We start from the raw sequence: 26,946 nt of genomic DNA on the forward strand, positions 1-26,946 counted from the left end.
GACAATATTGTTTGCAAATACTGACAAATCTATGGAGCCAAAGAAAGAATCCACACATGGGAAACAGTATTTTTTTTTAAAGATTTTATTTATTTATTTGACAGACAGAGATCACAAGTAAACAGAGAGGCAGGCAGAGACAGAGGAGGAAGCAGGCTCCCTGCTGAGCAGAGAGCCCATTGGGGGGCTCCATCCCAGGTTCCTGAGATCATGACCTGAGCCGAAGGCAGAGGCCCCAACCCACTGAGCCACCCAGGCACCCCGGGGAACAGTATTTATTTATTTGAGAGAGAGCACGCACATATTTGAGCAGAGGGAGAGGGAGATAATATCCAGCAGACCCCTTGCTGAGTGCAGAGCCCAAGGCCAAGTTGGATCTCATGACCCTGAGCCGAAATCCAGAGTCGCATACTCAACCTACTGAGCCATCCAGGCGCCCCAGGAAACACAGTATTTTGTATCTGCAAGAGAAGAGAGGACTGTTCCGGTATTGATTTCAGACATGTGCTTATGTAACTGGAAAACATTACTGTGCTACCTCAGATTATATACAAAAATAAATTCTGGGAAAATTGGCAAACTCCATGAACAGTCAGTTTATAGACAATACCAATATATGTTCCTGGGCCATCCTAAATGGCCCAGGAACATATAAAAATAATCTTACCGACAGTGATAATCAGGGCAATGTATATAAAAACAACAATTAGATACCATTTTTCTACTGTTTGATTGGCAAGGTCACTTTTAAAACATAATCTCTTGGGCACCTGGGTGGCTCAGTGGGTTAAAGCCTCTGCCTTCCGCTCAGGTCATGATCCCAGAGTCCTGGGATCGAGTCCCGCATTGGGCTCTCTGCTCAGCGGGGAGCCTGCTTCTTCCTCTCTCTCTGCCTGCCTCTCCACCTACTTGGATCTTTTTGTCTGTCAAATCAATAAAATCTTTAAAAACAAACAAACAAACAAACAAAAAACGAAACAATCTCTTAATATGTAGAGTTGATGAGCTTGGGAGGGTACGATCAGAGGAGCCGATTTGGGAAGAGCTATCCAAATTGAAAGCACACATCCTATGACCCTGGGGACGTACTCAGAGCAACAGCACGGGCACACAGTAAGGCTACACACAGGCGGGCTCCACCAGCTACTGAGATACTGAACTGTTTCCCATTCGGTTGGCGGACAGCCTCCACCTCACGTCCTGCAAGGGTCCTTGACTCCCACTGCCCAGGCCGCTTTAACCTTCTCCCCCCACCCCACCGCACCCCAAACTGTCCTGTGATCAACACCTGAAGAGTCAGAGTCAATGCCAGACCTCCCGGTCGCGGGAGAGAGGAGGTGCTCCCGAAGACTGCGGCACCCAACTTCGACCGCGAGCGGGTTACCGAGAGCTAGAAGCCACCAGGCTGGCCCAGACCACCACCTTCTAGACTTTCTGTAAGTGAACAGAGAATATCCTAGTCGAACTGCTGCTACTTCGGCTTTCTCGGTTACAGACAGCCACGTTTAATCACAATGGTACAAGGGTAAATGCCTGTTAACAGGGAAATGGCTACATCAACCATGATATGTAAACAATATAAATTGTAAACAACTGGACGCCTCATATATTGGATGAACTACTTTGCAGAGGTCGAGGTGAATCTGCAGGCATCACTGGGAGCGACGAAAGCACGGTGCGGAACGGCCTCATCATTCCTGTACTCTCCCCTCCAATCCCTTAATAAACCCGGCCGGGTCTTCCTAGTTTTCTAGACACGAAAGCACAGAAGAAAGACTAAAGATATACTGTGTAAGCTGTGCAATGTTAAGAACTTTTGGGGAGAGAATAAAAATTGCTGGGGGATGGCCAAAGGGCCCCTTACCTTTGACGCTGGCATTCCTCCTTCATACAAAAGGAATGATTTGGGCACTACCTGTATGGTACCCATTAATTAGGCTTCCCACCTACCCACCAGCTGACCTTCTCAAACGGGTCACTTGCCTGCCGCTCGCTGCCTGCAGGGTCCACATGTGAGAGCTGTCAGAGCTGAAGACGCAGACTTGCAGGGGCGGCCGCTTTGGCACACAGAGATTAGCTCAAGAGCCACCACCCGAGTGCTTCGTGTTGGAGAAGTTCAAGGTTCTTTCAGAAGCCCTCTGTCGCACAGATTGCACTGCTTACAATACCACTGCGTGTAAAAGAATGAAATCAAGGTATTAATCTACAAGGACAAAGGGAGAGGACACAACAGCTCAGGAGAAATTACAGCAAAATACCAGGAGCGGTACCTGGCACCGCAGAGCCGAGAAACTTCAACCGAACACTGGAAACAGGAACCGCCGCTGGAGAGGATCGCCAAAAGCTTGGTAGTCGGAGGCATCGGGTGCTGCGGGAAGCAGGGGAGAGGGGCCGGGCTGAGCAGCTGGCCCCCTATCGCCTGCCATGCACACCATTGGGAATGTGTGCTGCCCACTCTGTAGTCGCTTGTTCTGTAGGAAACATGACTCAGATGAGCTCCAGGCACGGAGATCTCACAGCGCGCAGGAAAAGGAGAGGTGTGCTGGTGTGAACCAAGGGGAGAGGTTAAAATCACCCTCTTATTCCTGCCAGAGTCTTCTAATTATTTCTCATTTTGGAATGAGGTCAATTCTAAGATTCCTCGTTGCTTGAGAATAGCGAGGAGGCAGGGGTGTGGGGTGGAGGGGGACAGTCTGGGCAGTTGGCTCTTTCAGTTTGGGCTTACTATCTTCCAGCAGTTCTTACCACGTTGACAATTCTTTGGCCCCTGGGGTGGATCCTCTCTGGATGAGCTGAGAAGCCACAGAGGGCTTTCCACAGAAGGATCCCTCTCGTCATTGAGAAGATCTTAGGAAGACCGGGTGGGGGCTAGATCCGTCAGTGTCTGGTCAGGAAAAGGGAAACACTCTAGGTATGTCAAACTGAAATGATTTAATACAGGAGATTGGTTCTAAAAGAACTGACAGGGTAGATGGCACCAAAAGGGAAGGACGGAATTCCTGCGAAATCAGGTCAGGAGCCGCCCCCATGCCGGCTGGGGAAGCAAAAGGGAAATGTTAGCTGAGCCCACGACTGCTACATGGGCTGTGGGTTCTGGAGCATCTGCAACCGTCTGCAGCCCTGGGGACCACAGCCACACCCGCCTAGTGGCAAGCCAGGAGGTTACACTCCCACTATCATAGGATCCTCTAGGCCCCAGAGGTGTCTTAAGAGGTGGAGCGTCTGCTACACCCATGAGTTCTGTGCTGCGGACGCCACAGGAACGCCCACTTCAGCCTCCAAGCCACTCGAACAAATTCGAAGCCTGCCAGGATATTAGCAGTGGACGTGGTGAGAGGCAGTCATATTCAGTATATGGTCTTGGGGTGGGTTGTGGACAACAGGATTTGCTCACAAATCAGGTGTGGGGTATGACAGAAAGAGAAGTCAAGGTTAACCCTAGATTATTCTTTTTAAAAAATTTCCTTTTATGTGCAGAGAGTGCACAAGCAGGGGGAACGGGAGAGGGAGAAGCAGGCTCCCTGCTGAGCAGGGAGCCCGATGGGGGGCTTGACCCCAGGACCCTGGGGTTATGACTCGGGCTGAAGGCAGATGCTTAACCAACTGAGCCAACCAGGTTCCCCTAAAGATTTTTTTTTTATTTATTTGTGTGAGAGCGAGATCACAGCAAGGGGAAGGGGAGAGGGAAAATCAGACTCTGCTGAGCAGGGATCCTGATGTGGGACTCAATTCCAGGACCCTGAGCTGAAGGCAGATGCTTAACTGACTGAGCCACCCAGGCACCCCTAACTCTAGATTATTCTTGGCTTGAGCAAATGTTAGATGAGAATTGCCATTTACTTCGATGACCAAAATTACAGTGACAGCAGGTTTTAGGGAACTAGTGAGAGTTCTGTTTACATGACATGTTTAGGTAGAGATGCTGTTAGCCAGAAGACATTCCAGGGAAAGGAGCTACAAATGTGAGATACAGTAGTACACGATGGATACACACAGGAGACCTCTGGTGTCACTAAGGGAGGGAGTGTTGACAGAAAAGAGATCACGTTCAAGGACCAGTGCCTGGGGTACTCCCAGTGAGAGGTCAGGGAGGTAAAAATAGGCCATCAAAGGGAACAGGAGAAGCAGAAAAGTGGGAAAGAGACCAGAAGGATGTGGCATCTTCCAGTCCTGGTGACCAGAGTTTCAGGAAGGAAAGAGGGTCGTCTGTGCCACGTGCTGTGCCACTAAGATGAAGAGTTGGCCTCGGTTTCATATGGTGGATGTCACTGGTGACTTCCAGAAGAACAGCTTCAGAGGGGAGGTGGGAGCATAAGCCTGACTGGGGTGGGCTCAGGGTGAGGAGATGGGGAGATAGGGGTAGCAGGGGGAGGGATCACCCTCACGGAGTACAGACAGGGATGAAAAAAATGGCGCTCCAGTTGGAGGGAAAGCGGAGGTCAAGACCGGGTTGCTTGCCTCTCTTCTTTTGAAGACGGAAGAGATATCAATATACTGATAACACTGATAGGAAGGACCCTGTGGAGAGGAGGCACTGATGACGAGGGAGAAAAAGGGAGTGCTGGCTGCAGTCATGTCCTGGAGCAGACAGGAGCAGACTGGATAGGGTGTACAGATGGAGGGACCACTGAAGTCTGGAGGAAGCAAGGCCACCAGATGATCCGGATGGGCAGGAGCTGTTGAGGAGAGGAGAGAAGGAACCAAACACGTACATAGGAGAACCGAGAATGAGTGGGCCAGGGGGACGTAGCATGATTGCCAGGAAATGTGAAGGGTCCACTTGAGATGAGAAATGATGAATTTTAAGTGGGACTAGTCATCGTGCTTGTGCATTTGCTGTTTTCGGCTGTGTGGGTATAGGTACTGGGCACTGAGTGGGCAGAGTTGATTTTAACCAGAAAATACAGCGCAGTGAGAGTGGGTCAAAGGAGTAGATGGTTTAAGCAAAAAGTAACTACAGAGCATGTTTATCCGTGCAGAAGGGGCATGGGGGGTGATCAATGAATAGAAGATGCAGTCCTTTAAGATAAGTTATCCCATGTCCTCATGCCGAAGTCCTCCAGGTGGAGGGGTCTTTGGGGGTGTTACCTGTTTATCTAACAAGCATTTACGGCACACTTGCCAAAAACTAGGTCCAAATGGATATGTGGTTACTTCCCTAGAAGCATGTGAAGTATCAGGAAGATAAGTTGGATGGATCCAAAGCGGGAGGGATCTTGGGCGATTACTGAGAACACAGGTTGACTTCATTCATTTATTTATTTATTTTATTATTTTTTCAAAAGATTTTATTTGTTTATTTGACAGAGAGAGAGATCACAGGTAGGCAGAAAAGCAGGTAGAGAGAGAGGAGGAAGCAGGCTCCCCGCTGAGCAGAGAGCCCGACGCAGGCCTCGATCTCAGGACCCTGAGATCATGACCTGAGCTGAAGGCAGAGGCTTTAACCCACTGAGCCACCCAGGCGCCCCTGACTTTATTTTATTGTTGATAAAATTTTTAAGTAGGTTGAAAGATGCAGATCTAATTGAAAAGTACATATCTTTATCAACCAAAATAAGTAAAAAAGAGAATTTATGGATAGATGTAATTGAAAAGTTTGCAGTATAATAATGGCTTATGTTTACCAAGAGCTTACTATTAGCAGGCTCTGTTCTACGTGCATTACATTTATAATCTTGTTTAATCTCACTAGCAGACCCAGGATTTGAACTCAGGCAACCTGTTCCCAGATACTGCACTCCTAGACACTATGCCTTACTGTTTCTTGAAGAGACAGCTTCAGGCAAAGCTGGATCCAAGGAGTCAAACACTATTACTGGGACTCAGTCTTTCCCTTTCCCTCTGCTTACTTACATGTTGAATTAGTTCACAAATGTGTTAAGTTCTCTCCATTCATGGTAGCTGCCACCCATCCTTAGAAAGCAAGCAAGGTATTTTCTCTTTCTGAAAGTATTAGACCTACATGGGTCTGTAGTTAATGATATGAAATAGATTCACAATATTGTCAAGTAAAAAAGCATTTCACAAAACAGCAGACATGGGCTGATCCATAAACTAACAAACCCATGTATAATTGGAAGGGTATAAAAAACATTAGTGATAGTAATTTCTGAGTATTTTTATATGGGGGACTTTTTTCTTTTTGCTTCTCATTTGTTTCTACATTGAGGATAATATAATCTATAATGATAATGTTGAAGGAAACAGAAAACTCAATACAAGCCAACAAACATATCTCCTCAAGTTGTTCTCTGCACCTAGGTACTCTTCTTATACCACTAAGATCTGCAGTTCAGAAATGGGTAAATTGGGGCGTCACCAATAGTGAGTGATATTCTCATCTGCTTCCATTTGGTTAAAGACAAGAAGATGAGAGGGAGTATCACCAGGTACTCTGGGTCAGCTCTGCTACATTATTGTATAAGGTTAGTATCTTCTCTGACATGATAAATAATCCACTTTGGGTAAATTTTGTAATGAAATATTAGTTCTTTCTTGGAAGTCTACCCCTCACAGGGTAATAGTGGTCCATGGTCCATCGAGGAGAAAGGAGCTCAGGAATCCAGGGGAGTCCCAGCATGAATACGCAGCCTAGATTCCAAGTACTAGGCTGATTGGGAACTAGCTATTTAGTCCCCGGCCCCCAAAGAGTTCACCGTCACATTAAGAACGCAAGATGGTAAGATAAGGTGAGAAGATTGTGTGGGTCTATATAATGCAGGATGGGAGGTGGGGCACGAAGCAGTTCTGACCCAAGGGAAGACTGTTGGTGAAGCTGATCATCAGCCTCCCCATTTGGGCTTTTTATTTTTTTTTTAAGTTTGATTGATTTTGGGGTGGGGGACGGGAGAGTGTGCGTGCATGGGGAGGGGCTGAGGGAGAGAGGGAATCTCAAGCAGACTCCTTGCTGACCGTGGATCCCGACTCGGGGCTGGATCTCATGACCCTGAGATCATGACCTGAGCCAAAATCAAGAGCGAGACACCTAACTAACTGAGCCACCCAGGTGCCCCATTCATGCTCCCCCCACCCCCACTGGTTGTCGGTTGTCCCCTTCTCCAGCCTACAGCATCTGGAGAACAAGGGAAAAATCAACCTCCTTGAGATGGCTTCCACATTTACGAGATAGGAATACTAATAAGCCCTATCTCATTGGCCTGTTGCGAGGATGAGATGAGGTACTGCATCTGAATGCCGAGCCCGGGGCCTGGTGCTGAATAAATGCTCAGGACTTCGTGTCCATTACGTTGATGATGAATGCTGCGGACGGCACAAGTACACCAACACGGAGATGACAGAAGGTTTGGAACCTTACAAAGTGCTTAGCCATGGTTCCTGGCCTTTCAGATTTGGTTCCCTTCTGTAGGCAGCATCTGGTTCCTTGCATTTTCGCTCTCGGACTTCAGCCAGAGAACGGAGCACGCGGAAAACCTCTCATCCTCACTCCCAGTCTGTTCCTAAAGGTAGAATATTCATGCACACCCTCCAGCTCAGATGTGAACTCTGCACCTCGCACAACCCGCAAGACCGCGGGAGTCCATTTCACCATTCTTCGTCTCTTAGGAACCACCCAGTTTGAAACATTTTCTCACACTTTACAAAACTAGGCTCTGGGGGAACAGAATGGAAACTTACATGGAAATGCGGCTGAATAAGGCTTGATTGGGTCCAAAGACTTAGGGGAAAGAAAATCTCCTTGTTTAATAATTTCAAATTCAAGGTCTTAAATGCAGGTTATAAGAGTGGAAGGGAGGATTCAAGAGGATGCTCATGCAAACGAGCAAACCAAGACTCCGAAAGGAAGGCAAAAGGAGGAGCTGTGGCCTGTGTCCTGTGGTTGCTATCCTGTGTATGCGCCCTGTTCCCCCACCTTCATTCTGTGAGCGACGGCTAAGTTCTTTTTCTGTGTGAGCTATTCCAAATGCCTCTTTTTGTCTATTAGCCCAAAGTTAGCTTCTGTTGCTCACAACTCAGTAGCCCTTCCTGGTTTATAAATAAAGGGGGCAAAAAGGCAGATGAGAATGAGAAGAAAATAAAACAAGGTCCAGAGAGGAATAGAGAAGACCGAGAAAAAGCAGCCAGATCTTAGGACTGTATCTGATTTTTTTTAAAAGATTTTATTTATTTGTTTGACAGAGAGAAATCACAAGTAGATGGGGAGGCAGACAGAGAGAGAGAGAGAGAGAGAGAGAGAGAGAGAGGGAAGCAGGCTCCCTGCTGAGCAGAGAGCCTGATGCGGGACTCCATCCCAGGACCCTGAGATCATCATGACCTGAGCCGAAGGCAGCAGCTTAACCCACTGAGCCACGCAGGCACCCCGTATCTGAATTTTGAAGGATTCCAGTCCCAGTTTGTGCATAATCCTCCCCGATGCTCTCAAAGAAGAATGGCCGTACTTCTGGAAAAAAGAGAGGGCTTGGGGGTGAGGAGCAGGCATGACTGCTGTCTCACTCCTGAAAAACTCCACTGAAATCACGGTCATTACTCTGGTTGGAAAACTGAAGAGGCAAGTCTGCCTGGCTCTGATGGGTTGGAATACCCAGGCATTTCACAGATTATGAATTCGAGGATAAAAATAATTTTTAAGTAGAGCCAAGTAGAGAATGATGAGAAAAAACTACACTCCTTTTTTTTTTTTGCAAGAAAAAGTTCTTGTAAGAGTGAATTAATCCACATTTAACCTTGTAATTCTAACAACGAAGTGCAGAAATAACAGGTTCACAATGTGAAAAACTGTCAAAGGTGTATCTTAGAGCTCCTTCCAGCGTATTTGTTTTGACATTATTATTAAAAATGTGAGTGAAGAATTAATAAAATTGTAATCAAACCCAGAGAGGACATAATGCCAGCAGTGTGGTTCATGCCTTGAATAATGGAACCCCAGGAGGTTTTCGGAGTTAATCCTAACTCCCCATTTTACAGCTCAGCAAACCAAGGCTCAGAAAGGTCAACCCACGTGCCCAAGGTACACCAGGAATCAAGGGCTGGGCTGCCGCAATTCAACCTTTCTACGTTTTCTTTTTGAATAACTGAAAGCTGCATTGCGATTCAGGATTCAAGTAGACATTTGTGAAAAACTGGAGCAGAGAGCTGATGAGACAAGATAAAATTTAATCAGGTCAGATACATAAGGATCTACATGTTGGGTCCAAAAAAGCCCACTGTACAAGCACAGTATGGGGTGAGACATGCCTTAATCAGCAGCACTCGTAAGAGACACTTAGAGATGGAACTTGGCTGTGAGTTTGAGATGTCAGCAGTGTGATGTAGCTTCAAGATAAAGATAATGGAGTCGGAGGTGGTATTACTAGAGGCAGAGTTTACCAAAGGAAGGTGAACCTCCTGGTGAACTTTTCACCCTACACCTGGAAGTCCTCATTGGGTCCCAGGTGTCAGGTTTTGGAGGTAATACAGATGTTAGCTTACACCTGAGAGAGCAGCCTGGGATGGAATGCTATTAGGAATGATCAAAGGAAGAGAGGGAACTGTAAAGCACTGTCATTTAAGAGCTTGAATCCCAGAGTCAGGTTAACTCTAGTCCTGTTAACCACTGACTATGTGTTCATTAAGCCTTTATCGCACTGTCTGTAAATTAGGAATTATAAATGAGTACCTATATCCAAAGACTAAGGAGGTAGAGCATGTCAAGTGATATATGCATTACCGGCACCAGACGACCACCCAATAATTGTTAGCTACTAAGAGAATTAAGAAAGGGAGGTGATGTTAGGATGATGGTAACAAGCTCCTAGGCTCGTTTAAGTGAGTTAACCTGGGAAGGCTTGAAACAAAGTTGGCAGTTATGATCTGTAATAGAAGGATTGGCCTAAGGTTTCTAGGGTGGGCCTTGTTTGGGGACAGGATATTTCCTGACTTGGGCTAAGGTCCATAGAGCCTGATCAGGTCATTCCCTGAAGAAGGATGTTTATTAGTTTGTGGGAGGAGAGGGTGCAGGAGACGGTGGTCACTCAGACGTTCTGCGGGGGTAGCACTTAGTGAATGCCTGGGATTTGGCATTGCTGTGGAGTGACAACTACGTTCTTGGGCACGGTCATTTAGGTCTGCTCTGACCCACTAATGTGGCCACTCAGGGCAGCACTGGGTTTGGTCACACATGCCGGTTCTGGGCATGGTCACTGTGGGCCATTTACTTGGGAATCGTTCGAACCCAACGCGGAATTGCTCCTGGATCAGTCCTCCCCTCTGTTTCTTCCCCCTCGTGTCCCTGGGTGAAATCTGCAGCATTCTGGATCTTAGGGACGCTGTGGGACCCCAGAACAGCTCCCCGGGGAGCAGTCCGCCGCTAGGGGGCGGCCGCTAAGAGAGGAACCAGCCCCGCGCGGAGTCCGCTCCTTTGGGGCTCACTCTCCCGACACGTCCCAGGAACGGTGGGGTGACAGTGGGGTGGGGGCGCATTCTTCACGGGTGTGAGACAGAGCGAGCCGCCTGCGTATGAGTCAGCGCGCGCGGGGCTGGGGAGCTCCGTGAATAGTCACGGAATCTCACTCACGCTCGGCTCCTCCACCCATCCCCGTCTAGAGCGTGTGTCCCAGTCCCGCGCGTGTGTGCGCACACGACACGATGTCCGATTCCAGGCTGTGTGTGTGTCTGGTGAGATGGGGATGAGGGGGACCGCGGTGGGTCGCTGTCGTGTTTCCACGCCCCATGTGGGGTGAGGGGGTGTGTCCTGGCCAGGGTACGTGTGTACCTGTAGTGTGTGCGTGCGTGTGTGTCAGTGCGGTGGGACCGTGGATCAGTGTAGAGTGCTTGCGTCTGCGCCCGGGTCTGGATGTTGGCGCGACCTGGACCGGGGTTCCCAGCCTTGGGGGTGGTGGGGGCGTTCAGCCCCCCGGAGGAGTGAATGTCTCGCCAGCCCAAGCCGGCTCAGGGAGCGGCCAGCGCGGGGAGGGCCCGCGGTAGCGCGTCCCTGGGAGGGGCGGGAGACTGGGGGCGCAGGGGGCGGGCCAGGTCCCAGGGCGGGGCGCGGGCTCGGGAGACCCGCGCGGCTGACGTCAGGCGACTCCTTAAATAGAGCCGGCAGCGCGCGCGGCTCGGCATTTCTCTAGGAGCCCGAGCGGGGCCCGCGCCAGCGCCACCGTCCGGTCCGCCCGCCAGCCCGCGCGGCCGCGCCGCCGCGGAGCGTTCGGGGCGCCGCGCTCCAGGGGCCGGGCATGGAGCTTCGGGCGTTGGGCGCACTCCGAAGCCGGCGCACGTGAGACCCAAGGAACGCCGTCCGGAGCCCCGTGGCCCGGGACGCGGAGATGTGGGACGCGCAGCCGCCTGTGCCCCGAGGAGCCGCCGCCCCCGGGATCCCCGGGCATGGTGCGCGCCCCGGCCGGCAGCGCCCGGAGAAGACGGCGCCCCCCACGCCCGACCCGCGGGACCGGGGCAGCGCCGCGCCAGCCCTCTAGGCGGCCGCAGGGCCACAGCAGCTCCGCCGCCGGCGCCCCCCGGAAACCATGACCCCCGGCGCGGGCCCATGGAGCCATGGCCTATAGGGTCCTGGGCCGCGCGGGGCCAGCTCAGCCGCGGAGGGCGCGCAGGCTGCTCTTCGCCTTCACGCTCTCGCTCTCCTGCACTTACCTGTGCTACAGCCTCCTGTGCTGCTGCGACGACCTGGGCCAGAGTCGCCTCCTCGGCGCGCCTCGCTGCCTGCGCGGCCCCGGCGCGGGCGGCCAGAAACTTCTCCCGAAGTCCCGCCCCTGCGATCCCCCGGGGCCCACGCCCAGCGCGCCCGGCGCTCCCAGCGCGCTCGCCGCCGCCGCCGCCGCCGCGTCCGCCCCTCGCCTCCCCGCTGCCAACCACTCGGGCTCAGCCAGGATGGGCACCAAGCGACTGCCCCAAGCGCTCATCGTGGGCGTGAAGAAGGGGGGCACGCGGGCCGTGCTGGAGTTCATCCGCGTGCACCCGGACGTGCGGGCCCTGGGCACGGAGCCACACTTCTTCGACAGGAACTACGGCCGCGGGCTCGACTGGTACAGGTAAGGAGCGGGCGCGTCGGGTGCCCAGTCGGGTTCATCCTTAGGGCCTCCTCCTGCGGCTTCTCTCCCTGTTAATCCGGTTCGTTGTGTGGGTTCAGGCTGACACGTGGGGGGACTCCAGCAGGCTTTACTCAGAACTTCCCAGGGATGGGGTAGACCACGGCGCGTTCTCGAACGGCGAAGGACAGTGGTTTTGGGAGGCGCCGGAAGGGAGGGGGGGGGGTCTCTAACCAAAACCTCGGGGCGAGCCGGTGGGCTGCCTCCTTGTCCAGCCTCGGGTGGAGCAGGGTGCCCGGGGAAGGGGGCCCTCTCCTGACCTTCGCCGATCTTAAGGGGCATCTGAAGGACCCTGAGCAGGGAAGGTCACAATAGGGCCCCCTTGTGGCAGGGCCCCGCGCTCGGCTGGAGAGGCCCAAGGAGAGGTGTGGGGAGGAGGAAGGTCCCTTCTGGAGGTTCATTCCCAGCTCCAGGTGTTCGCTGCTGAGCCTCCGCTGAGAGCGCCCAGTCGCTCTGACCCTGAGTTACTGGTCTTGGGTGGTGGAAGGGAACCTCGGATTTCACTCATGCTCTGTGACTTAGCTTGAGCAAGTATCTGAAACTCTTTGAGCCTCGATTTTCTCCTCCATCGTAATGGGCAGGAAAACTGTCCCAGCCCTTACCTGCTTTCCGAGGGCTTTCTCAAGTGCCCTCAGAGTGTGAAAAAGACACCTGTCCCTGGGTGGTACTTCCAAACCAGCAGCCAGGATGTGGAATTTGGGATCCTGGTGGGCACCTCAGATGAGGGTTGGCTGGATCCTGGGGAGAGCCAGTCAGAGACTGTCCAGTCCTCCGTTGCCCCGCCAGGGATGACGGTCACCAAGGCTAGTGGTGTCTAGGGATCGCCTGAAGCTTCTGGAAGGTGACTGCCTCTCCTGTTCAGTGCCCATCGGCTCCCAATCCCTGCCTGGTGCCGTGGTGTAAGACTGGCCCAAATGTGGGCTGAATCAGGGCATCCCCCAGGGTGGTGTCAGGTAGGGGCTCTGTATACACAGAATACAGAATGGGTATTCCGTAACACATGGGTCACAGAATTCCCATTGTCACCTGACCCCTTGAAGACCATCTGGAAATGTCTGCATAGTCATACAGCTGGGGAGGAATAACATGATAGCTGACACAGGAACTAGAGCTAATTTTTAAAAATGTTTATAAAAATAAGCCCTTTAGGGAGTAGAAGTCATAAGCATATTGGACAAATGAAAACTTCATTAGAAGGGGGACCCCACTGGGCTCCTCTTAGGGGCCCTGGATTTGCAAGGGGGTAGCGGGGCCAGTAGGCCTGACTTGTGGTGTTTGTGGTTGTGGGGCCAAGGGATGGGACACTGTCCTCAGGAGGGGGACACACACCGTCTCCCGTGGAGCCCAGCAGGGGATCCCCGGCCTGTTGGTGGTCCCCGACACCGCTATGTTGGCTTTAATGGAACAGAGTGACACAGGTCTGGTGCTTTCCACGCTGTGACCCACAGGCAATCCCACCTGGGTGTACGAGGTGTGCGAGGACGGCTGCAGAGCCAGACCCCAGGGTGAGGGGGGCAAATGCGTGGAGCAGCAGAACCCTGTGTGGGTCAGCGTGGTCACGCTCTAATGCACAGCAGGCTTTCCTCCATGGAAAATCTGAAGATTATTATGAAACCCTTTGCCACTACAAAGTGCCTTTTAAGTGCAAAACAGCAAAATTCTGAGCATCTGGTTTTTAGATAATTGTATCTTCCAATAAACACCGGTACCCCACACCCAGCTTCTGCACTTCCCTCTCCTGGGTTCGCCAGCAAAGAACTTACCCCAGGCTTCCTTCTCGGAGCCCATGTCATTCGGGGATGGCTGCTTTTTATTTTTAACCTTGGCATGTGTGATTCTAAGCCAGCTTAGCTGTGAACCTTAGAGATGGGAGCCGTGCCTTTTTTTTTTTTTTTTTTATAGCACATTTGGATTCTGCTAAAATTCTCAGCTGAGTCTTGGTAGGTTTTATTTAACATTAAGCACACTGACAGCTCCACTTCTCTCCTCCACCCCACTTCCCAGGGTCTGAGTTACCCGCCCTCTCAGCCTTTGTATTTCTAGAACGATGAGCCCCGAGGTCTGGCGCAGACTGCTCCACCCCGCCACTTCCCCAGGAGAGCCGGGAGTGTACAGCTCAGGAAAGGGCTGTGTGGTTTGCGTTTCTCTCTGTTGCAGACCCACACCCTCAAGAGTCCGGGGGTTTGGTTGTGGATTGCCGTTTCTAGGTAATACTGCCCCATTCGGGTGCTGTTTTCAGACGCCCCAGAACATTTCTCTGTTTGTGTTTTATCCTTTATGACTAGTCAAGAGATACGCATTCATTTGCAGAAGTGACAGGGATTCCTGGGATCCTTGAAAACCCATGTTCTCACGTGAGCCCCAAATTCTGTGAGTTTGGACAGCAGGTGGTAGGATGCTCCTCTTTTCTGCCCACGGCCCTTCATTTCACAGGTGTGAAAACTGCAGCCCCCTAAATGGAGAGCACCTGAAGGGGGTTGCAAAGCAAATTAGTGAGCCAGAAGTCCCTGGCACGCAGTATCCCGCCGGAATCCACATGCTCTCGTGTGTGCGCCCGTGAACGGTTGCTTGGGGTTTCCAGCCAAGAGCTCTGACTCCTGCTCTGTACAGCCGGCCACTGTAGGGCCAGTGCCCACCAGGTAGACATGGCCGAAGAGCCCTGGCAGACTTTTCCAGAGGTGGGCTTCAGCGTGGTACAGTAGTAGGGCATGGATTGCATTATAATCTGCCCACGGCCAAGCCCCCCCGGGGCAACTTCCTGGGTCCCAAGGCCCCACTACAGAGGGACAGTGGGAAAATCCAACTTCAGTCCCAGCCTGAAGGAAAGCCTGCTTTCTGTGGAGCTGAGTCGAGAGGTGACGCCCGGCGCCTGAAGGTGGAGTGATACAGCCAGAGAGACCGGGAGGTAGAATCTCTGCCTGCCTTGTGTGGGCCCCGAGCCCCTCTTGGGAACCAGCCCCGTTGGTGCCACCCTCGGAGAGCCAGCCCTAAGAAACCTTAGAGGTTTCTCTGAGTTTCATCCCCTGCGTGTCTGGCCTGGTTCCCCTCCCAATTTCCTCCCCACGGTGGCAGCCGAGCCTACGGGATGGCGTTGGCTGGAGGCTTGGACAGGTAGGCAAAGCGACAGCAGGCTGACGCGGGAACCGGGGAGGGAAGGCCTCCAGACGCTGTGGGATCGGGCCACCGTGGTACCCCTGCGTCTCGGCTCCCTCCTAGAATGGGGCCGGCAGCCACATCGCAGAAGGTGGTTTTGCAGAATGAATGAAACCCCGTGTGGGCAAGTGCCCTGGGAAAGTCCGTGGTGTGTAAAGATCACTATTGCCTGTGGCTACTAGTGCTTCCCTACCGATGCTTCGAGATCGCCCATAGTACTGTTAAAGCTGGGGGTCTCCAGCCCTGCCGCTGTTACCAGACGGGGCTGAGGGATTGACAAACTGCTGGAAAAGTGGTTCCGTGATAGACGAGGCAGGGTCCCGAGTCTTAAGTTCCAGTTCCAGCTGTGCTTTCATTTGCTTTTTTTGAAAAATTTTTTGGTCTTCTATCTCTCTCCCCCGCCCCGCCATCCCCATGGCTTCCTCCCGCGTCGATAAAATGTCGCTTCCCATTTCTGGGTGTCCGTTTGCTCACCTTTAAAACGGAACGGACGTCCTGCCTGCTTTACTGTCTCAAACTCGAGTGAGACAGAGCATGCGAAGAGGTTGCTCCCCATCTGAGGTCCCATGTGGGACGCCCTCATGCAGCGACGGTTGGGTGTGGGGCAGAATGACTCTCTTTGGTCTGGAGATACACACAGTGCTTTGTCTAGTAGTTTTTCGAGTCTTAGGGGAAGCTGAGTGTCGTCGGAAGTATTCTGGATTTTGCTAGTTTCCCGGGATGGCCAGGGGGTGAGGGCGGGGTGTCAGGAGGAACGGAACCTTCTCTGAAACGCATCAGAACGCCACCACGAGCAAGCTGGGACACCGTCATAGACTCTGGGCCTGGTGACAGCATTTTGATAGATGAGCCTGTGTAAGCCTTAGACGTCACATCTCAGGCTATTTGTTCAGCGTCGGTGGTGCTGGGGAGGGTGTAAGGCAGAGACGACACAATGCGCCCCCCCCAGACGCAACCTCTAAGTAGGACACGGAATCCAAAGCTGAGAACATGGTCTGTCACTGCTTCCGGCTCCTCTCAATCAAGAGCTGAGATTCTTTTTTTTTTTTTTTTTTTAAAGATTTTATTTATCTATTTGACAGAGAGAGATCACAAGTAGGCAGAAAGGCAGGCAGAGAGAGAGAGAGAGGAGGAAGCAGGCTCCCCACCAAGCAGAGAGCCCGATGCAGGACTCGATCCCAGGACCCTGAGATCATGACCTGAGCCGAAGGCAGCGGCTTAACCCACTGAGCCACCCAGGTGCCCAAGAGCTGAGATTCTAATAGCAAAGCCAAACTTTAGGAAGAAATAAGACCACAGGCAGAAGGCTCCACCGTCTTTTTTTTTTTTTTTTTTTTATAATTTCACAGACAGAGATCACAAGCAGGCAGAGAGGCAGGAAGAGAGAGGAGGAAGCAGGTTCTGCCGAGCAGAGAGCCCGGTGCGGGGCGTGATCCCAGGACCCCGGGATCATGACCTGAGCTGAAGGCAGAGGCTTTAACCCACTGAGCCACCCAGGCGCCCTGGCTCCACCATCTTTAACCAGCTGAGCAACACAAGACAATGGGCTGCTCGGTGCCCGTCAGGTGTGCGCCCACCCCACATGTGTACCCTCGCACGCACGATTACAACGTCCGTGCAGACACAGGTTTTTGGAGTTTTCCTGCCTCGGTCCAGGAGGATGTCCGCCACGCGGAGGCGAGGGATCCTCGAGTCCATAAGTCCCCCGTCCTCGCCTGTCGCGGTCAGCTGGCGGCAGGCCGGAGAGGGCACAGTTCACTCTAGCACGGGTCTGCTTGTCAGGCACCGAGGAACATTCATCGGGGGCAAGCACGAGGGTCACGGCTCAGAGACGTGTTTGGAAGCGCTAGCTTCCCGCCCCGCTGGAGTTCCCAGGGACGGTGGGGGGCGTGCCCTGGGACAGCCTGTCCGCACAGCCTCTGCTGTGTGCTTGTTCCAGACGGGGAGACCCTGAAAAGCCTCCGTGCTTTTCAGTGCCACACTGTTAAGGCTGTTCTGGATGTGAAAAACCACTTATTAAAGATTTTAAGAGCACAACCCTCCCCCCCCATTTTAACATCACTGAAATGAGGGTGTCTGACAGTTGATGGGGTCTTAGACACGGTGAGGTGATGCTTCCGGGTTGGGTGGAAACTGTCTGCCGTGGGGGCCCACTGGGCACCCCCCCCCCCCCGGCCCCCCCCCCCCCCCCCCCCCCCCCGCCAAGAGCCTGATGCTAGGTGGCAAATACCCGGCCCGGGAGGGAGCCCCCAGCTTGCTGTCTGTGCGGCCGGCAGGGGCCTCTTCGGAGGGTCAGGGAGCTGTGCCCATTTTCGATCTGTGTCACCCATGCCATCCCCCGGACACGCCCCTCCTGCCATGCAAGAACGTGCAGCCCGATTCCCACCAGAGGCTGTGGTGAGCACCCAGATATGCAGAGGCGCATCCTGAGAGTCCCTGACGGTCGGTGCCCAACAGGTGCTGCTGCCCGCACGCTTGCTAATGAGCCCGTGCGTCTGCCGCGTGGGCCTGGAGAGCCGCGTTCTTGCCTTTGGTTAGACCTCCGTGAGTCAGCCCTGGATGCCTGCGCGCCCAGTGGGTGGGAGGGGGCGGAAGCACCCGGCTCTCTGTTCATCGGGGTCCCCGGGAGGTCTCGGAGGGGAGGCCGTCTGCGCACGGAGGGCCCGGCAGCCAGGGTCAGGTGAGTCAGGCTGCAGGGGTCGGAGAGGTCACAGCCGATCCGACTCCGCAGGGCTGCCTCTCTCCTCTGGAGCTGACCCTGGGGCAGGCGAAGCCGTGTATTTGTCAGACGCCTACCGTGCGCCAGGCTCCGTGCCAGGCTGCCGGGGGCCAGCCCTCGCTGCCACTTTGTTCTCCTCGTGGGCTGCGGTGTTCGTAGTCCACGGGCGGCTTGACGAGGTGGTAAAAGCCACTAGTGAGTGGAAGTAACTTAGCATTTCAGACGTAATTGCTGCCTGTCAAGCCGCACAGCGGGGCTGTGGGCCCCGTGCCGCGCTCATGGCGGGGCCCTCTCCACAAGATGACGGCAGAGGGAGAGGGGCAAGGCGGTGTTAACTGGCACGTTCTTCCCAGGGACCCAGGCCAGGGGTGCTGACGGGGTTATCTGGGGCTCGGGTGACATGTGGTTTCCCAGGTGCAAGCCCACTGGGAGCATCTTCCCAAACTTTTTGGAGTCAGAGGCTCCATGCCCACGGCCCTCAGCTCCCACGAGAAACCTGGGGTGTCTGCTCGGGGTGGAGGCTGGGGACCTCTCCCTGCCGTCTTCCGAGGGGGCAGCGTCTCTCCCCCGTTCTCGGAGGGCTGCGTTTTCCGAGCTTCAGAATTCCTGTACCACCTCCACAGTATTTGCCCAACACTGGCATGGCCTCTCCTATTTATATCCTTAATATTTTTATTTAAGTTAGCACATTTACAGGCTGTAATTTTTTTCATAAAGATTTGGGCTTTTTTTCCCCCCCGCTCAGTGCAAATATTTTGGAAACATAATGCAAACTCCCAAGGGATGTCCCGTGAAAATTACTCCCCTCCGCCCCACCCCCGTTGCTGGGCCGCGTGCGTGGTTCCTCCTCCCCGAGCCATCACAGGCGCCCACTTCGGCGTGTCCTTCTAGAGACGTGCGTGTGTAAACCCAACACGGGATCGGCAGATAGAGTGAAAATACATGTTTTTAAAAAAACAACTTGATCAAAAACTACCCGACGTGGAGAACTAGCCTCACATGCCATCATTAGGAGGGAACCATCGGAATAGTTTGAAAATAAAACAGTTGTAATCAAAGTCCGGTTTCTCAGGTGGATGGAATGTTCCAAGCCTGGGACCTGCTTCCTGCGGTGGTGGGTAGAACGTTCCAAGTCTGTGGCCTGCCCTGTCTTTGTCTGAAGGTACTAGAGGATCCTAGGAGGAGCTCGTTCAAGAAATCTCAGTTTCTGCCTGAGCTCTTCCTTTCTCCTTCATGTGGGGGAATGGAAGGAGTAGAATCAAAATGTAAAAAATAACAAGTTTTCGCTCTGTGAGAAATAGTCCGTGGTACTTCATAAATAATTCATAACTACCCGGTGATGTTTAGTAGGTCTGTGGAGTACTCCGGATTCCGGAGATGGTCCTCCGGCCGACGTCCCATGCGCTGCTAGAATTTGCAGGAAATCCACCCTAAGTAAATCGTGCCAGGTCTCCAGCTTTCAGATTCCTTTGATGTGTTAATGATTGGAAGAGACAAGCCAAAGGAAATCTCAGAACAGATAAGAGCATTCAAGAAGTATTTTGACTTGCAATATTTACAAGGGAGTCTAGCCTTCAGAAGAACGGGGTTCCCAGAATAAAGGGTATAGCAGATATTAGAATGGGGGGAGGGGGGATCTCAAACCCTCTCAAGGTTGCATTGGTTTCTTCCCTGTTCCCGAGGGTGTAATAACCGGATTCTCTCCCCCCCCCCCCCCCCCGATTATCAGATCGACGCAGGCCGTTACATACACACCTACAGGCTTCGGTGTTGCAAAAGTCACACATAAAGTTGTTTCCACCAGGGACTGGGCAGTTCATGGTAATTTATGGGAATGGAGCTTAAGCCTTTCCTTCTTTTTTTTTTTTTTTTTTTGAGGCTCATGAGAGACAGGGTGTCTTTTTAAATTTTCAGGATGCAAAGTCCCTTTCACTCAGGGATGTATGATGTGAGACTTCAGCCTAGTGACAGGACAGGATAAGGTGACACTTGGGCCTTCTCAGCTCTGTAGTGGGAGCTCTACCGGGGAAAATTGTCCCTGGGACTTCCTGTCCCTGGATAGAACCATATCCAGCAGCGGCGATGGTAGGGGTGGCTATGACAGCAGGGCTCCCGAGCTTGACTTTAGTGGGGCCAGTTGCCGTCAGCACTGATGAAAGGGTGGCTTCCTGCAGACTCAGCCTCCCCCCCACACACACCCCCTACCCCCCACTGGTCTGGGTGCTCACAGCTGGGTGAGGGAGTCCCGCATCCTCCTGGGGGCTGGCAGAGAGATGCAGCAGGCCGTGCAGCTGTGGCTCTTGGGGGAGCGGTGCTCCTCTGGGGGGATGAGAGGAAGCATCTCATTGGAAGGAGGGAGAAGAGCCAGGATTCAAAGGGCGTGGGCAAGATGACCTCAGAAGGGGGGTAAGGAGGCAGAGAGCCCCTGGGCGGGCAGTTCCGGCCACGATTAAAAACTCAGCTCTGGAACCAGAATGAACGGGTTGGGCTCTCACTTCTGCCACCTGCCAGGTGTGCCCCCACCGACCAGCTTCTCTGTGCCTCCGTTCTGTCTGCACATTAGGACGAGTCACGTGGCCGCACCTTGTTCAGCTTGCCGTGAGGATTGTGCACGAGTGCTCAGATTTCTGGCCTGTGCAAGGTGTCCAACAAGGGCTACCTGTCATAATTAGTCATTGATTTTTTTTCATCCAATCTGTACTGAGCTAGGTGCCGAGGTCCTAGAGACAAATTGGGCATGGGTCCCGCCGCTGGGCTCTTTGCGGTTTGATGTGGTTACGAGATGCTCATGGAAAATCAGATGGTGAGAGATACCATGTGGAGACCCAAGCAGAGGTGTAGCAGCACAGAAAGGAGATGAAATCCAACTGGGAGAATTTTGGAAGGCTTCCCGGAGGAGGCAGTATGTTACTTGGGTCTCAGGGGGCAGAGGGGATTTTTCAAAGGGAGTGGCTGAAGTTGGGGGCGGGGCGGTCAGGGGTGTCCCTGAACACACTCATGCCGTGATTTCAGTCCTGCACACATTTGTTGACCACTGACTTTGTATCAGGCGCCGCGCCAAGCCCTGAAAAAGTGAAGATGGGATCTCGATCTCTCCTTGAAAGAGCTGAAGGGCACACAAGTCTAGGAGCGAGACTAGCAGAGGGACTGGGCGATCACTGTAGGATCACACAGGAGGGCTTGCCACCCAGCCGTGGGTTAGAGAGGCCCAAGGGGGAGCTGATGCCTCAGCTGTAGGGGCTTGGCCTGTGTCGTACCCTAGATCTGGCTGCTTCTCATCGTGTGGGTTTCAGCTCAGATGTCGCCTACTCAGAGACATCTGTGTCGGATGCTGGGTGCGGCGTGAACACACACAGGCAGGACATGCCGAGGGGTTTTGCTGTGGCAAGGCATGAGGTCGGCATCAGTGGAGCCGCCATGGAATGAGGACAGTGGCCATGCTGCTTGCTGCTGACAGCCTCCAGGAAGCGCTTGCTGTCCTGTGACCAGTGACAGCCCGTGGCTTGACTGGCCAAGGGTCTATCTGTAGGTGTCCTTGATCTAACCAAAGACAGGAAAGCCACGTTCTCCTGTGACTGGGGGGCTGCAGAGTCACGCCCAGATAGGTGGGACATGGCACAGTCCCTCTTTCTAGAGGCCTTTTTGCCAATGCAGCATTCTTAAGTAACCTCTTGAGAGCCTTTGAAGGTTGAATTACCCCAGAAGAGGTCCTTGCCACTCGGGGTGTGTGTGTGTGTGTGTGTCCGTCCCAGTTTCTCATTCCAGCCTCATCAGCATGCGTGGCAAGGTATTGGCCTGGCTGGCATCGCTAGGTTTAGGGGGCTTGCGTGTGTGGGTCCCTTCAAACAGAACTGAATACCATAGAGCCTTCCTGCACGGTAATCGGGATCTGAATCTCCCCAACTTCCGCAGAACCGCCGGAGCTTAGGGGAATGTTCTCTGCCTTGGCAGGCTCTTCGCAGTGTTTCTGCTTTGATGGTTTTAATGAAGATATGAAATCACCTAACAGCTTTCATTTTGCTCAGGCGAGAGGGCTGAAAGTGGAGGTAGCATTTCCCAGGATCAATCCCCATTTTCAGAAGTGGTTGGTTAAACTCTCTGCAGTTTATGGCCACTTCTGGCTGAAACCGTGGGGGATCTGAATTATTAATTCTGTGAAAAATGAGTTAAGTCATTGCATAGCTCTGTGGTGGCAAAGTCCCTACCAGAAGTCGCCCGCACCCCCACGCCCCGGTATTTTCTCTAGCACAGACCTCGCCCGTAGCCAGAAATCCTGGAGCACCTTGCTCGGATCGCCGTGTGTCCATCATTTCTCTGGGAGAGAAAAAAGTTGACTTAATTCAATTATTCTGTCTTGCAAAGGAGACAGAGGGGGATACGGGCAGAAATGACTCTGGGAGGTTCTTATGTCAAAGCTGTTTTTACAGGCAGTCAAATTTGGACATCATTCAAATGACAAGTGTGCCAGCAAGGTCATCTCTCGAACATGAACCCCTGAGCACCTCTACCCTATCCGGGTGGCTGACGCCCAGGGAGATGTGAAAAGCATGGAGAGCTTCGAGCGGTGACAGGGGCAGTGACCGAGCTGCCCAGACCTTGCATCTCGCGGAGGAGCAGTTTGGAACAATGATGCCGTCACAGACCAGCACCCTGCAGGGTCTCTGTAGACGCGGCTGTGAACGAATGAAGTTGGCTGTGGGACAGTGACGCGAAGGGACAGTCAGGACAAGGCCCCGGTAGGGAGGGCGCTTGTCCCATTTAGGGGGGACAACTACCAGTTAATCTCAACAGATTTATTGCCAAATCTTCTAGGTTTTTTCCTTTTTTTTTTTTTTTTTTAGAACAAAGCTTGAAATATGGCATCTTTTTAAAAAAGCGAATCTCAGTTTATGATTGTCTTACTGATTGGCAGTTTCTGTAGAGCACGTTGGAGAGCAGAATGTTACCTGTAAGTGTCCTTTCATGACTTGGACGGGCTGGGTCATCGGAACAGACCCTGCTCTTTGCCAGTCCCGCCTTCAGTCTGTGTTCGCCGAGGGTAAGTCACAGCTGTCCTAAGCCTTGCTTTCTCCTGTGCGCGATGGGGATGGCAGGCGCTCCTACCTCCCAGGCTGTGCTAGTGACTCAGTGTCTTAAGTACGAGTTAGATTTTATCCCTGTTGCGATTCCCCCTTCCTGGATCGTGCTTGGAGGACGTATGACCATCACTAAGCTGATGGGCCTGCCTGGAAGGCAAGAGACATGACGTGGACTTTTGTCAGGGTGAGGAAAGCTGGAGTCTTCTCGGTTGGGCCCACAGGGAGGAGAAGACTCTAGAACCAGGATGACCTACGGTTGGAGGAACCTGTGTGGTTCTGGAGCTGGCCCCCAGGGTGGGAGCCCTAATCCCCAGCGCTCCCTGTCGTCATTCCCACGGGTGCCCTTGGGGTCCCTGGAGGATGTGGAGCTGGTGACGCCATCCCCGCCCCCCAAGCCTGCTTGGCCACTGCCCCCAGCGTGCGCGCCATTCCAAACCGCTCCGGGCTCTCCATCCTTCTGCTTCCTTCTTTTGGCCTCTATAGCTGGATAGGACAGAGCAGCTCAGCAGTCCATGCTTTAGAGATGACCTTGCTTGCACAGAAGGTGACTGCCTCTCTGACTCGGTAGTCTGGTGCAGACAGAAGTCCACCCTGGAGAGTGGGTCTTGCTAACAAGGAGAGGCTGAGGGATGGGCAGGGAGTGGACATAAAGGTCCATCTAGAAGAATTGTTTTTCAGCCTTGGTCAGGAGTTGGCGCCTTCAGAATGACAGGGCAACACTGGGATGAGGGCTGCAGAGGAGGAGGCTGAGGGGAGAGATCAGGATGGAGCCGAGAAGGCAGCTGCCTGTGAAGGGGACCAGCTGTGTCAGAGGTGACACAGTTCCTTTCAAGCTGCTCGAAGCTTTGATGGGAAGGGAGGTCCGTTGGGATTGGTGGTATGATCAGTACGGAGAGCCTGATCTCTCCTTCCACCATTGGTGGAAGGGCTGGCTTTGTGGTGCCTGGGGGCTAATCTTGGCTGCAAGCCTCCTCAGGCATTGGGTGCTCACGGTTCTGTCTGAAATCTGATGTCACATTGGGACCTTCAGTCACTCGGGGGCCAGCTTCATGATTGACCCTTGGATGTGTCTGCAGATATTTCATGGACTTCGCATGACCTCAAAGTCCACTCCTAACTTTTGCTTTAACACATTCACTTAAACATGAAACTTCACGTCACCATCCTATTGCGAATCCCCACTAATCCAGAGTAGAAAATTGTCATAAATGCAGTCCATAGTCCCCAAACAGTGTGGGGCAGTTGCAGCCCATACTCCGCATGACGCAGTTTCGTTCTTTCTAATGAGGGGAGAGAGGGAAAGAAACCCATTGGAGAGGCATTAGCAACGTTTTAGCACCTAAGACTCTCTCCATCGTGCAATCGCAAGATTTGAACCGAAAGAAAAAGCAAAGGTCATTATTTTCTAGGGATGTGATTAGGTGGCATTTCAAGTTGTGTCCAGGGGCCACCTCCATTTTTCTTTCTCAGCCGGTGGTACACATCACCACAGTGTGTGTACACTCAGGGACACGCCGGCCAACCCACTTAGAGGCATCTTGCTTTGATGTCGCTGTCTTATTTTATACTTGCTTGTCATGGTCCATCAACAGCTTGGGAGGGACTGGCTGACATTACAAAGTCTGGGTGGTTTCAAAAACTGTGATTCCAATTTTAATTGCAAATCGATGGGGCATCATGGGAAAAGCAAATGGAGACGCAAGGAACTGGAGGAAAAGATCCAGCTCGGCTGTATTTTTAGATTTTTCTTTTCCCCCCTGGATCGGGTTCGTATAATTTTCTCCGGACTCCGGGTTTGGTAAGCTCCAGTGCCATCACTGTACTCTATTACCTGAGGGCTAACCCAAAGTTGCTTTCCAATTCCAATTGCAACGACCTACGTAAAACCTTTATCTGTTGCTCCTTAAAAAAAAAAAAAAAAAACTGTGACTTGGATGAATGTCAAAGGCATTATGCCGAGTGAAAGAAAGGTTATGTACTGTATGATTCCATTTATATGATACTCTCAAACAGACAAAACTACAGTGATAGAGAACAAATCAGTGGTTGCCAGGGTTTAGGGCAGGGGGAGGGTATTATTATAAAGAAGCAGATAAGGGGATTTATTTTGGGGGGTCTTGGGGCCGTTCTGTATCCTGATTGTGGTGGCAGTCACATGAATCTATCAGGTGTTAAGTTCGCAGAGCTGAGCACCAGTCAAAAGTCTACTTCACTGCGTAATACTTTCCAAGATTAAAGCACTGATGGGCAGGGAGCATGTTTTAAAGTTTGGGACTCTCTTTTACTAAAACCATTCAGTTATCCATTTCTTTTCTTTCTTTCTTTCTTTCTTTTTTTCTTTTTTTTGCCACATTAAAAAAATATTTTTGATTAAAAAAAAATCCAGGATTGGGGCGCCTGGGTGGCTCAGTGGGTTGGGCCGCTGCCTTCGGCTCAGGTCATGATCTCAGGGTCCTGGGATCGAGTCCCACATCGGGCTCTCTGCTCAGCAGGGAGCCTGCTTCCTCCTCTCTCTCTGCCTACTTGTGATCTCTGTCTGTCAAATAAATAAATAAAATCTTTAAAAAAAAAAAAAATCCAGGATTGTAGAACTCTGCCGCTGATGGGCATTCTATGCCCCAAATCCTAATAACCAGAGAGCAGCCAAGCTCCTGTATATCCGGAGTTCACCAGCCTTCCTCACTTCTATCCTGATCACAAATTAGAATCCGTCCTCCCCCATCCCAGGCTCCAGTCCTGAATGATGCTAGGATCTGATGGAAAGGTTGGGAAGTTTCCACTGAGGTCTTGGGGCCACCGTGGCCAGCACAGATGTCTAGCCTGGCTTCCCCCCGAGGCGCTGATGTCAGGACTGTGGGAAGCAGCAGTGGGAAATGCCTCTCATAGTCAGAGTGCCAGCTGGAGGGTAGCAGACCGGACTGGGGGCCGGGGGCCAGTTGGAGGAGATGCAGCCTGGGGGGAAATGGGTCATAAACCACAGTTGGAAGAAGAATCCACGGGTTCCCCTCATACAGAACCATTCGCAGTGTACTGAGCGCGTGTCTGACCTGACTACCAGGCAGCCTAAGGACTAAGCTAGAGGCATCCCCTAGCTCCCCTCACCTGCACCCCACCGGCCAACCCAGGGGCAAACGGCAAGTGCATCTCTCCAGCCAGAGCACCCCCAGAGCTGGGGAAGAGCACCGCGGACGGAGGTGCCCGCTGTCCCCTCTTCTCAGTACTTGGAAAGGAACCATGCTTCCCAGAGCCCCAGAAGCCCCACGAGACTTTACTCCCCAGCCACGGCCAAAGATGCGCGCCCAGTCCTGGGCTCACTCCGTGTCGTGGCTCTCGTGGTGTCTGAAGTTGGACACAGAGACGATGCGCACCACAGAGGGCAGCCGCGAAAGCCGCCGGGCTCCCCTGCATCCTGCCCCGAACCCCACTTTCTCCTGGGCTCGGTGTGAATGGGTTTCCTGGGCGGCGGAGACGCTACTTGGGTGGTGGTTACGGAGCTTCCAGGGCTGGAGGCGCGCTGCCTGCGGGGCGGTGGCGATCGGATCGGATCCGCAGAAGCGGCTGCGAGAACTCCGGAGCCCAACAGCGGGAGGAGGAGGGCGGCCTGGGGAGGGAATGAACGCGGCCACGGGGGGAGGCGAGGGGGGTCTGCGCGCGCCACGGGGGAGCAGGGGCCTGCGCTCGCCCGGCCCCCGGGGAAGGACCGTTTGTGTTTCTTGACGCCGCCTGTCTTCCACGGTTGCTGGTCTGTCTGGGCGCTGGTACAGTCCGCGTCAGTAAGTCATAGTGACCCGGTTTAAGCATCATGATCATACCACACACCAAGGTGTCTGACATCGGTCCCCGTCCTCAACATGCCTGTTATGCAAACACCTGGGCTCTTCGGGTCGTAATTCATCTCTAAAGAAGAAAACACACACACACACACACACACACACACACACACACACACACACACACA

At 52.9% G+C, this 26,946-nt stretch overlaps 1 protein-coding gene and 1 long non-coding RNA gene across 2 annotated transcripts in view; one reads left to right on the plus strand and one right to left on the minus strand.

Moving 5' to 3' along the window:
• Positions 1-1,989: 1,989 nt before the first annotated feature.
• Positions 1,990-11,659, minus strand: LOC132026811 (uncharacterized). Its single transcript, XR_009407002.1, has 4 exons — positions 11,584-11,659; positions 2,746-2,884; positions 2,271-2,368; positions 1,990-2,170 (listed from the first exon to the last, which is right to left on the minus strand). It is a non-coding gene; the product is annotated as an uncharacterized LOC132026811 (long non-coding RNA).
• Positions 11,155-26,946, plus strand: part of HS3ST2 (heparan sulfate-glucosamine 3-sulfotransferase 2) — an 87,101-nt gene continuing 71,309 nt past the window's right edge. The window contains exon 1 of the mRNA XM_059415114.1: positions 11,155-11,981. Within this exon, the coding sequence (XP_059271097.1) occupies positions 11,488-11,981 (494 nt within the window). The 5' untranslated portion in view covers positions 11,155-11,487. The remainder of the gene's footprint in view (positions 11,982-26,946) is intronic.

This window comes from Mustela nigripes, chromosome 11 (genome assembly GCF_022355385.1).
Source record: "Mustela nigripes isolate SB6536 chromosome 11, MUSNIG.SB6536, whole genome shotgun sequence".
NCBI lineage: Eukaryota > Metazoa > Chordata > Mammalia > Carnivora > Mustelidae > Mustela > Mustela nigripes.